The sequence below is a fragment of the Mustela nigripes genome, chromosome 1 (genome assembly GCF_022355385.1).
Source record: "Mustela nigripes isolate SB6536 chromosome 1, MUSNIG.SB6536, whole genome shotgun sequence".
Taxonomy (NCBI): domain Eukaryota; kingdom Metazoa; phylum Chordata; class Mammalia; order Carnivora; family Mustelidae; genus Mustela; species Mustela nigripes.
In genome coordinates, this window is record NC_081557.1 from 47,887,576 (window position 1) to 47,900,578 (window position 13,003).

The following is a 13,003-nucleotide window of genomic DNA, read 5'->3' on the forward strand; positions in this document are numbered from 1 at the left end:
CCCTGCTGAACAGAGAGCCCAATGCAGGACTTGATCATAGGACCCTGAGATCATGACTCGAGCTGAAGGCAGAGGCTCAATGCGCTGAAGCACCCAGGTGCTGCCCCCCCCCCATTTTCTTTTTCAAATAAAATATATAAATGCTTTAAAAAAATTTCAGCCATACGGAAATATCATGATAAGTCAACATATTTCAGTTGTGAAATAACAGCTGTTGAAAGTTTGGCATGTTCTTGTCAGACTCCTTTATACACATTTTGTACAGTTTTTTCATTTTATACATTTTTCAAATGTGCACACACAGTTGTACTTGGTGTGTGTTTTATGTATTTTTTAATTTTATTCTCTTTTTAAAAATTTATTTTTATTTTACGACTTCATTTATTCGAGAGAAAGGGCACGAGCGGGGAGAAGGAGCAGAGGTAGGGGGAAAAGCAGGCTCCCCACTGAGTAGGGAGCCTGATGTGGGACCTGATCCCAGGACCCTGGAACCATGACCCTATCCAAAGACAGATGCTTAACTGACTAAGCCACTGAGGCCCCCTTTTTATTATATTCTTAAATAGAAACCATATCCTGCATGAGTGGTTTTTTTAAACCAAAGGCTGAGACACATTAGTTGGATGTGGTATTTAAACAGTGCTATACAGATAGCATTTAAGGATAAAAATACTAGAATACAAAAATCATTGTACAAAGTAAGGTTAAATATCATTTAATTTTTGTTTCAGTTATGTGTGTTATGGGTCTCTGTATTTCATATTGTGTGCTACAGTCAAAAATGTATCGGAGCTCCTGGGTGGCTCAGTGGGTTAAAGCCTCTGCCTTCGGCTCAGGTCATGATCTCAGGGCCCTGGGATCAAGCCCTGCATCGGGCTCTCTGCTCAATGGGGAGCCTGCTTCCTCCTCTCTCTATGCCTGCCTCTCTGCTTACTTGTGATCTCTCTCTGTCAAATAAATAAATAAAATCTTAAAAAAAAAAAAAAATGTTTCCAAACTGAAAGCATCTGCCTTACATGGTATTCTGTATTTCATTTTTTCATTTCCCATGACATTTTGGGCATATATTTTTTTCTTCAGTCGGTATGTATAGATCTACCTTATTCTTTAAAAATAGCTGTTTAGTATTCCACTGTGTGTGTATGTGCATCTGTACACATGATATGTAAATGCATACACATACCATAATTCACTTTTCCCCTTTTAGTAGACATGTGAGTTATTTGATATTATTAGCAATGCAATAATGAAGATCTTTGTTACATAATTTTGTATGTGTTAGTATTACTATGGAATTGATAGTCAGAATTGGGTCAGAAGATACACACATATTGGTCAGTCTTACGGATTTGCCTTCCAAAAAGAATGCCAGTATGAGTTTTTGCTCTTGTCATATAAAAGTACTCATTTTCCCCATGCCTTTGCATGTCATTGGACTTTTTCATCTTTACATGTATGATAGTGGAAATTGATGTATTCTAATTTGCACTTCACTGATCGCTGGTGAAGGATACCCTTATGTATGTTTACTGGCCATTTGAATCTTTTAATTCCCTGTTCATAATATTTGATCATTGTTTCTTCATCTGTTTTTGAGAGTTCTTTATGTATTGTGGATATTAACTCTTTTGGGTTGTATGGTAGAGTTTTATTTGAACTTTTTAACTTACCCAAATTCTATTACATATATTTTACAAGAAATAAAAATTTAAAAGCTCTAGTTTTTTGTGTAGCATGAACCCTGAACTTAAGCAAAATATATCATCTGACATCAGTGTCCTCTTCTAATCCTGGAGGGAAAATTAGCTTTGGCGTGGGCAAGTTACAAGCTTTTTCAAGGGTAGTTTTGACCCTAACCAGTTTGTGAACCTTAAACCTAAAGCTCGGGTAAGATGGTACTGTAATGTCTGTTAGAGATATTTCCACCAAGTCTTTAAGTTTATCATTTAATTTTATGGTATCGTCGGTTACAGGTTTCATTTTTATGTGGTTAAAATTGTCATTCTTTCCTTTTGGCTTCTAGGTCTTGAAGGTTATTTATTAGCAGTGCCTTCTCTTATTGTCCAAATTATATAATGTCTTAAAACTTTTTCTAGTGCTATTATCTTCTCTTCCACAATAATGTAATATCTCAACCTTTTCATTTATTTCAGTATATTCAGTTTTCTTTAAATGATTCTACCTCAGAGACAAGAGATAACATTTTTACTATTTAGTTATATAGCCCTCATTCATGCTTTGTTTGTCTAAACTAAAACCTGAATATAATCAGTAAAGAATTTTACACCTCTAACCTTTGCAGCAGGTAGATCATGTAGGGAAATGAGAATTCTGTGAACCATTGTGCCTATACTGTTAGAATTCTTTGATGATCACCTCTGCTAAAGCAGACTTTAGGCTTTGAGAGCAGTGTGTCTGGAGAGAGTTGTATGTAAATACCCATGTTCATGACCTGTACATTTCCTGACATCACAAGCAGAAGAGCACTGTAGCTTTGGGTGATGTCTTTTTGGGGCATTAGCTAAGTGGGTGTTCCTGTGCACCTTTCGTCTTGAGTGTAGAGATTCATACTCCTTTTGTTTTGAGTGATGGAGATTCAGACTCCTACCTCAGTAAAATTTCCTAATAACAAATTTTCCTGTAAAACATTTTATGTTATTCTTTGGTGTGTGGTATTTTCTTACCTGATGTGCTCAGACTAAGGAACACTCATTAAATCATGGGAGTGTTAAGTTTCTGATTTGACAGTGATATTAACTCTCATTGGTGCTATCAGTAGTATAGCATTTTCTTGGTAATTACCTGGTAATATTAAGAAATTTTAGTTCTTGATTTTCCGTGAAGTAATAAATTTAAAGGTACATTTAGGAAAGTTCATTGTTATACTAAGGTATACATAGAAAAATTACCCAAAGTAAAAGATACCATAAATAAAATAAAATTTTAAAGTTTATTAGAAGATCTCAAAAGGAATATAACCATTTTTGCTTTTCTCTTGAGCATCTTTGGAGTTTCTAGGGCTGCTAGTACTATGGTGCCCTCCATATATTTGCTTTATGATACCTACAACTAATTATAAATATACCACATTTCATAAATTGACATTATCTTCCATCAGAATGTCCCTTAACTTGTGGATGTAGTCCCTTTCATTAAGCATAAAAATCCAGTTGCATAATAGGAGATAGATCTGGATAAAATGCATATTTTTCCATTAATAAATTGGAACAATATGCAGGCAGGTCACCTGAACCTCCCAGTGCCTTTTTTGTTCTTTGTTTGTTTGTTTGTTTGTTTGTTTTTAAGATTTTATTTATTTGACAGAGATCACATGTAGGCAGAGAGGCAGGCAGAGAGAGAGGTGGGGAAGCAGCTTCCCCCTGAGCAGAGAGCCCAATGCGGGGCTCGATCCCAGACCCTGAGATCATGACCCAAGCCGAAGGCAGCAGCTTAACCCACTGAGTCACCCAGGTGCCCCTTTTTTGGGGGATTATTGAAATAACAGTGAATTTTAGACTGTTTTATGGTTTTTCATCCAGGATTGCTGCAAAGGTGAGGGAAACACCCATCCAGATGAGAAGGTTTTGTCCATTTTTTTTTTTTTTATGTTTTATCTTTTTAAAAGATTTTATTTACTTGTCAGAGAGAGAGAGTGCACAAGCAGTGGGTTGTGGCAGACAGAGAGAGAAGCAGGCTCCCCACTGAGCAAGGATCCTGGTTCTGGACTTGATCCCAGGCCCCTGGGATTATGACCTGAGCCAAAGGCAGATGCTTTAACTGACTGAGCCACCCAGGTGTCCCTCCCTATTTTATATATTGGTGTTTCTTTTAAGTTTTTGTTCAGAGGGTAAAGAGGTATTTGTTCCCTGGAAAAATAAAGAATTCTGAAATTTGTGCTGTAAACTATGTCCTTCAAGGAAGTAATTTCAGTTTTTCTTGGAATTTTCAGGAATTTCTAATGGTTTGGAACATTAAAAGGAGTCTCATTTCCTGTTCCAAAGCTGGGATTTGGGAGAAATAATCCCTTTGCTTCATTATTGTCTTCTTGTTAATAATGAGGTTATACAGTTAAGTAATGTTTTGGCCATTCAGTAGTTACCCTCACTAATTTATATTGTGTGGAATCTCTGAGTATAGAGTTCCTGTCTTTCTTTTTTTTTTTTTCTTAATCATAATCTCTGAGCAGTTCTTTTGTTTTTGTTTTTGTTTTTTAAAGATTTTACTTAGAGGGGCGTCTGGGTGGCTCAGTGGCTTAAAGCCTCTGCCTTCAGCTCAAGTCATGATCCCGGGGTCCTGGGATCGAGCCCTGCATCGGGCTCTCTGTTCAGCGGAGAGCCTGCTTCCTCCTCTCTCTCTCTGCCTGCCTCTCTGCCTACTTGTAATCTCTGCCTGTCAAATAAATAAATAAATAATCTTAAAAAAAAAAAAAAAGATTTTACTTAGAGTGCAAGTAAGTGGAGAGGGAGAGAGAATCTCAAGCAGGCTCCACATTGAGCACAGAGCCCAATGGGAGGCTTGATTTCAGACCCTGAGACTGTGACCTGAGCTGAAATCAAGAGTCAGGAGCTTAACTGACTGAGCCACCCTGGTGTCCCTTAATATTTTTGACCTCTTAAGTATTTTATCTTTTTTTCTTTTTTTTTTTTAAGATTTTATTGATTTATTTGAAAGACAGAGATCACAAGTAGGCAGAAAGGCAGGCAGAGAGAGAGGAAGGGAAGCAGGTTCCCTGCTGAGCAGAGAGCCCGATGCGGGGCTCGATCCCAGGACCCTGGGATCATGACCCGAGCTGAAGGCAGAGGCTTTAACCCACTGAGCCACCCAGGCGCCCCAGGTATTTTATCTTTGAAGTGATTTTTGTCTCACTTTATTGTTGCATTAAAAGGAACTTTAGATCTTCTAAATTGCCGGTAACTTTTTCAGCAGGAGGGGATAGAAATTTTTTTAAAAATTTATGCCAATAATTTATTCTAAACAAATTTACCCCATTTTCACTGCCAACAACAAGATCCATAAGCAAAATTCCTTAAGATTTAAAACACAAGTTTCTGCAGTGGATTTCCCCTTGGTGAAAATAAGTTTTTATTCCATCTGGTCTGATTCATGATTGACACTTGAGTCTGCTTGGTAAGCACATCACAACTAAAAGCATTTAGTTTTCTTTTTTCTTTCTTTCTTTTCTTACTTACTTACTTAATCTCTGTATTCCAAGTGAGGCTCTAACTCACAACCCCAAGATCAAGAATTGCATGCTCTTCCAACTAAGCCAACCAGGTGCCCCTGTTTAGTTTTTTAGAAAACAAAACGTTTATCTTGGTATAAAGTAGTTTTCATGATATGGCATATTTGAAAGTATTACTTTTCTTGCTTACTGTTCAAAGAAGATGTATTAGGTTGGTTTTCTATAGTTTAGCCTGTATGTTAGTCAAAAAGATGACATTGTGATTGGTTCAGCTTCATTTTTTGATTTAGAAATACTGGAATTTAAGGAGACTTGATTATTTTTTTTAATTCTTTCAAACTCTGTATTACTGTAATGTAGCAATTTAAGAACCCTAATTGTATTGGCAGATGCACCAAGGTTTGAACCTCGTTTTCACCATTTATTACATTTATAACATTGAGTTGATTACTAACTCCTCAGTTTTCTCATCTGTTAAATGTGGATTTTCCTACTTCGGGCTTATGAAGATTAATTGAGATACTAGCTAATATTTAATGAGTATTAGTATCTACCAGTTCTCTTTTAAATGCTTAATATGTGTTTATTCATTTTCGCCTTAGGATAAATAGCTATGTATTACTATCTCATGTTATAGTTGAGGAAACTGAAGCACAGAGAGGTTAAATATTTTGCCTCTGATGTATATAATGTACTCAGCACAGTGCCTGGCAATAACTAGCATTTACTGTATTACCTCTTATTGAAATGAGTGGTCATTATGAAGTTTCCAAATGTATTATATTTTTAAGTAACTGACCTCTGGCATAACATTGAAAGGATCTCCTGTGGCACTTTTTCTTTCCTCTTGTCTCCATAGCTCTTGGTGCTGGACAGGCATCTTTGTTTGGGAACAACCAACCTAAGATCGGAGGGCCTCTTGGTACAGGAGCCTTTGGGGCCCCTGGATTTAATACTACGACAGCCACTTTGGGCTTTGGAGCCCCCCAGGCCCCAGTAGGTAAGTGTCAGTCACTTTAGAAGGCTTTACTCCATTTATTTCTTGCTAAAACTTGACTTGGTGACCTGATTTTCCTCCCAGTCCATCCCACCCCTACCAAAGACACATATCACTTAATAGTCATGTGATGCAGAAGGGCTTGCAATGGATCCTGGCCTTTTCTGCTTCCCCACTCCCAGGCCTGGTCCCCTAAAGAGAGTGCTTTGTTACTGCCACTTTGTTTCTGGTTTATAGTTAAGTTCATATCTCTAAATGATTTGCTTATGTTGCTGTATTGTGCTTTATTAAGTCTTAAGTAAATTTAACTTGTTAATGAGAGATGAGAAATAGAGCTCACTTAACACCTACCTGTGTTCTTTATTCATTTCTCCTAATAGAGCTGTGTTACTAAATACCTTAGTTTAGTTTTCTCTACTGGAGTGTCTTTTATACTTCATTTATTTGAATACCCTTTTCTAGTTTTTGCCCTCTCTGCCTCCTACCTCTGTCGTTATTATTTTTAACTTAAAATTAACTTTTTAGCTTAAATGTCTTTTTTAAAAGAAATTTGTTCTTTGGAGATTAAAAAAACAAAAACCGTTATCACCTGGCATAAATTGAGTGAATGAGAGAGAGCAAGAGAAAGATGTACGATGAAGTTCATCTCCCATGCTGTCATGATCTGTATACCACATTTGAATAAGCCTTTTGCAAATTTAAGTCATGTCCCTACATACTTCTACTTATTCTATCAACTGAGAGAGTATTTCTTGAGTACCTTTGATAAGTAAGGGTATTAGTGCCCTTTCTTACCCTTCTTTTTTTTCCTCATTTCTTCTTTTGCCATCTTTATATTTTCATATTGATAACAATGATAATGTATTCTGTCCTATAATTATTACCTTCATCTTTTCTCTGATAAAAGAATAGTTTAAAAGTTGTAAATGTGAACACAGCATATTATCACAACTGTGAAAATATTGCTGCCCGGCCACATAAACACTTTTTTTATACAGCTTTTTCGTTCTTCTGGAATTTGTAATTCTTTTTCCCCCTTGGATTACCGGCTCTTATTACCTTCCTAAATTGGTTCCAATTCTTAAGAATGGTGTCAGAATTCTTTTACTTTGGATACATCATTGCCTCCTGCAGCAGTGTGAACTCTTGATTATTCCGTAGGCCTTCATCATTGCTTCCAGTATTCCCTTCAAGTCTACTTAGTAGGAACTGCTCTGTCCTAGGTGTAGGTTTTTCTGTTTTATTTATTTCCTGAATTGTCGGGAATGTGTTTTTAAGTAAAGTGTATATGAAGGGTAAACTTTGATCACTTATAGGTCTGAAAATACCTTTTTTTATTCCTCATGCCTTAATGTTAGGGAATTCTAGTGTGAAAATTTATCCCAGAACTTGGACTATACTGCTTGCATTAACCATTATATGATGAGAAGTCTGATGCCTTTCTGATTCTTGAGACTTGTTCAGCTACTACCCCCACAAGCATTTAGGATTTTCGCTTTGTCCTGAAATTTCACTGAATTGCTTATACCCTGTCTTTTTTTTTTTTTAAGATTTATTATTTTTTTTAGAGTGGGGGGAGGGGCGAGAGAGAGAGAGATTCTTTTTTCTTTTTTTTTTAAATTAACATACAATGTATTATTTGTTTCAGGGCTATAGGTCTGTGATTCATCAGTCTTACACAATTCTTTGCTCTCACCGTAGTACATACCCTCCCCAAAGTTCATCACCCAGCCACCCCATCCCTCCCACACCCCTCCACTCCAGCAACCCTGTTCTGTTTCCCGAGATTAAGAGTCTCTTATGGCCAACAGACACATGAAAACTTGCTCCACATCACTTGGCATCAGGGAAATACAAATCAAAATGACAATGAGATCCACCTCTCACACCAGTGAGAATGGCTAAAATTAACAAGTCCGGAAACGACAGATGTTGGAGAGGATGCAGAGAAAGGGGAACCCTCCTACACTGTTGGTGGGAATTCCAAAGTGGTGCAGCCATTCTGGAAAACAGCATGGAGGTTCCTCAAAAAGTTGAAAATAGAGCTACCCTATGATTCAGCAATCATACTACTGGGTATTTACCGTTACCCGAAGGGGCAAGTGCACCCAAATGTTTATAGCACCAGTGTCCACAATAGCCAAAGCATGGAAAGATCCTAGATGTCCATCAACACATGAATGGATAAAGAAGAGGTGGTATATATACACATTGGAATACTGTGAGCCATCAAAAGAAATGAAATCTTGCCATTTGTAACGACGTGGCTGGAACCAGAGGGTATTATGCTGAGTGAAATAAGTCAATCAGAGAAAGACAATTATCATATTGATCTCCCTGATACGAGGAATTTGAGAGGCAAAGTGGAGGGTTTGGGGGGTAGGGAAGGAAAAAATGAAACAAGATCGGATCAGGAGGGAGACAAACCATAAGAGACTTTTAATCTCACAAAACAAACTGAGGGTTGCCGTGGGGGAGGTGGTGGGTATGGAGAGGGTGGTTGGGTTGTGGACATTGGAGAGGGTATGTGCTATGGTGAGTGCTATGGAATGTGTAAGCCTGATAGTTCACAAACCTATACCCCTGGGGCTAATAATACATGATATGTTAATTTAAAAAAAGAGTCTCTTATGCTTTGTCAGATTCTTTTTTTTAATAAAATTTTTAAAATTATTATTTTTATTAACATACCATGTATTATTTGCTCCAGGGGTACAGGTCTGTGAATCGTCAGGCTTACACACTTCATAGCACTCACTATATCACATACCCTCCCATGTCAGGGAGATTCTTAAGCAGGCTCTATGCCCAGCCCGGAGCCTGACTTGAGGCTTGAGATCATGACCTGAGCCAAGGTCAAGAGTCAGGCACTTAACCAGCTGAGCCACTCATGTGCACCATTTCTGTCTTAATGCTTGATTTTTAAACTTTGTATTTTTCAGGAGGTTTCTGAATGTCTTGTAAATCATCCTTTTGAATTCTTATTTTTAACTTAAAAGAATTCTTTCTCATTTCTGAAAGTTCCCTTTCTCAAGCATCCAGTTCTTAGATGCAATTTTTCTTGAAACTTTGTTAACTGGCATTAAAAAAATTTTTTAGGACTTTTCTGTGCCTTAAATCTTCAGGATTATTTTTGTTTTGGTCCTTCTCTTTAATGCTCTGTGATCTTTACCATTCATATTCAAGAATAAAATAATAAAAAGCTTACTGGCAATGTATGTATATGAGTAGAGCTAGTTTACCAGTAAGTTTCACTTTAAGGTAGGTAATTCAGGAACCAACTATTATCCACGTTGTTAGAATGCCACATTCTTAGCTCTGGGATGATGCAAGTACTGAAACTAGTTGCCCTTGTTCTTTCCATATGTTAACTTGGTTTCATCAGAAGCACACTCTCTGATGTTTGGTTTATCTGTTGAGGATCAGAGATTAAGAGGATGAAGGTATGGGTGTTTTGTGTATGTACTTTGCATTGGTTCATCTCTCCTGCTTTCAGTCTCACTTCATGGAACTTGGTGTCATTGAATCCCTAATCTTTCTGGGTTTCTACAGGGCAGATACGCTCCACCTTGGGCTCTTAGACCCTTTGAATGTACTCTCAGCTATACTTTGCTCTATCCTGCTTTGTCACTGCTTTGTCCACTTCTTTCCCCTAGAAATTTGTTATATTTTCTCTTCTGTTCATTTGTGATGTCCCATTCTTTGTCACTGTGGGTTATAGATATATATATTTTTTGTTTTATTTATTTTTTTTTTTTAAATATTTTATTTATTTATTTGACAGAGAGAAATCACAAGTAGATGGAGAGGCAGGCAGAGAGAGAGAGAGGGAAGCAGGCTCTCCGCCGAGCAGAGAGCCCGATGCGGGACTCGATCCCAGGACTCTGAGATCATGACCTGAGCCGAAGGCAGCGGCTCAACCCACTGAGCCACCCAGGCGCCCCTATTTTTTGTTTTAAATGTAGATTTTACTAAGGGCACCTGGGCAGCTCAGTTGGTTAAGCATCTGCCTTGGGCTTAGGTCATGATCCTCGCATTCTGGGATTGAGCCCTGTATCGGGCTTTTTGCTGTGTGGGGAGCCTGCTTCTCCCTCTCCTTCTGTACTTTCTTACTGTTTGTGCATGCACATGTACTCTCTTTCTGCCCCCACTCAAATAAGTAAAATCATCTTTAAAAAAAAAAAAAACAGATTTTACTTAGATCTTTGGTGTTGAGGTGAATTAGAAGTCTAATTGATTTGTGTGAACATTAGAATCAACTTTATTGTTAAAAGATATTTTCACTTTTTTTATATTCCTTAGTTTTAGTTGTTTTCAATAGAAGGATGTACCGTAAATATTGTAACCTGCCATTTTTAGTTGGTAGTGTTTTGAATAGTTTGGGTTTTTAAAGATTTTTAAAAATATATTTACTCATGAGAGAGAGAGAGGCAGAGGGAGAAAGAAGCAGGTTCCCCCATGGAGCAGGGAGCCCGATGTGGGACTCCATCCCAGAACACTGGGATTGTGACGTGAGCTGAAGGCAGATACTTTTTCTTTTTTTTAAGATTTTATTTATTTTTTTGACAGAGATCACACAAGTAGGCAGAGAGAGAGGGAGGGAAGCAGGCTCCCCACTGAGCAGAGAGCCCGATGCGGGGCTCTATCCCAGGACCCTGGGACCACAACCCAAGCCAAAGGCAGAGGCTTCAACCCCCTGAGCCACCCAGGCACCCCCGAAGGTAGACACTTAATGTACTGAGCCACCCAGGCACCCAGTGTTCGTTCTTTCTTTCTTTTTTTTTTTTTTAATTTATTTATTTTTAAGATTTTACTTATTTATTTGACAGAGAGAGAGATTGAGAGCACAAGTAGGCAGAGAGACAGCCAGAGAGGGAGAGGGAAGCAGGCTGAGCAGAGAGCCCAATGTGGGGCTGAGCTGAAGGCAGAGGCCCAACCTACTGAGCCACCCAGGCAACCCAAGATTTTATTTATTTATTAGAAAGAGAGAAAGCACAAGCAGAAGGAGTGAGAGGGAGAGAAGCAGGCTCCCCACTGAGCAGGGAGCCCCATGTGGGGCTCAGTCCTACGACCCTGCGATCATGACCTGACCTGAAGGCAGACGTTTAACTGACTAAGCCACCCAGGCACCCCACTGGTCTTTAAAATTTTTTTCTAAAGTTTTATTTATTTAAGTAAATTCTACACCCAGCTTTGGGGCTTGAACGTACAACCCCAAGATTAGGCGTAGCATGAACTTCTGACTGAGCTAGCCAGGCACCCCCTGAATGATTTTTGATAATTCGTCTTTTCCTAAAGTCAATTAAAAGTTCTTGATATGAGCATTTGATATTACAGTTACGTATGGTACTGTTACCACACATTTAAAAGTAGCTGTATTGCCTTTTAGAATATAATGTATTACTTGTTTCAGGGGTACAGGTCTATGATTCATCAGTCTTACACAGTTCACAGCAGTCAACCTTGACATAGACCCTCTCCAATGTCCCATCACCCAGCCCCCTCATCCCTCCCACCTCTAACCTCTCTAGCAACCCTTAGTTTGTTTCCTGAGATTAAGATTCTCTTATGGTTTGTCTCCCTCTGGTTTCGTCTTGTTTCATTTTTCCCTCCCCCATGATGCTCTGTCTTGTTTCTCAAATTCCTTTTATCAGTGAGATCATATGATAATTGTCTTTCTCTGTTAATAGTAGAAACCAAAGAAAAGGAATGTATATCTTTGCATCATAGGATGTTTGTTGGAAGGTGGTTTAGAGCTAATGTGAATTCTGCCTTAACTGTGGGAGTTCCTCAGTTACAGTTTTCCAAGTCAGTCTCATCCATTGTTTTATTTAGGTAATTAGGTTGTTTAGAAACCAAAATATGACTCCGTAGAATTACCATTCAGTGATTCTACTTTTACCTCCTAAGCTAAGCAAACTGGTCTGTTAGAGTTTGTTTGCAATAACCTTATTGTCTTTTTTCCAGATAAAATATCATCAGGTTTTTCTATTCTCAGACTTTATTTTTTATACTTTTTCCCGTCCCCTTTAATCATTTGGTCATGATGTGGCTTTTCAGTATATTTTCAAATTATTGTGACCAGAATTGAATATAACACAAACATAAAACATAAATAAAACAACTAGTGCTTGTGCTTTTTGCTAACATATCAGCTCTTTTATCTATATTTTAAGTAATACAGTTAACTTAGAGAACATTTTATATTTAAACATAGAAAAATAAGAACATCCTGTTCACACACTTTTCTGATTACGTTTGGATTTGTAAAAGGAGTTCTTACTCTCTTGAGTAAGCCCAGATAGGGTGACCTATTATACTTGTTAATGGTGGGATCAGGTGGTGCAGGTCAGTGTTATTTTTGATGGATAATTGCCTGTCAAGTAAAAGACTCACTAGTGAATATTAGAATTCTTATAAAAGCATGCAGGTTTTCTTGAGTCTCCTTGAATAGTCCATATAATAACATTATGCTGTTACTGTGTGGCACTTTGTACCAAAGCTACTTTTTTATATATTTTTCTCACTGATACTTAAATTGGATTTCAGAACTTTCTGAATACATGATGATTTGCTATATGCTCTTTAAAATGACATCTCTTCTGGGTTACATAGTTTTTGGTTTTTTTGGTTTTTTTTTTTAAGATTTTATTTATCCATCTGGGAGAGGGAGAGAGAGAGAGAAAGCATGAGAGAGGAGGAGATCAGAGGGAGAAGCAGACTCCCCGAGGAGCTGGGAGCCAGATGCAGGACTCCATCCCTGGAGTCTGGGATCCTGACCTGAGCAAAAGGCAGACGCTTAACTAACTGACTGAGCCACCCAG

The 13,003-nt window shown here is 38.0% G+C and overlaps 1 protein-coding gene across 7 annotated transcripts in view; it reads left to right on the top strand.

The window, feature by feature from the left end:
• Positions 1-13,003, top strand: part of NUP98 (nucleoporin 98 and 96 precursor) — a 121,404-nt gene that overhangs the window by 46,587 nt on the left and 61,814 nt on the right. For 5 of the 7 annotated variants that reach the window (XM_059409779.1, XM_059409768.1, XM_059409787.1 and 2 more), the window contains one exon: positions 6,042-6,182. The exons of the other annotated variants lie outside the window; for them this stretch is intronic. In XM_059409779.1, coding sequence (XP_059265762.1) covers positions 6,042-6,182 — 141 coding nt within the window. The remainder of the gene's footprint in view (positions 1-6,041; positions 6,183-13,003) is intronic. 7 annotated transcript variants of the gene reach the window in all.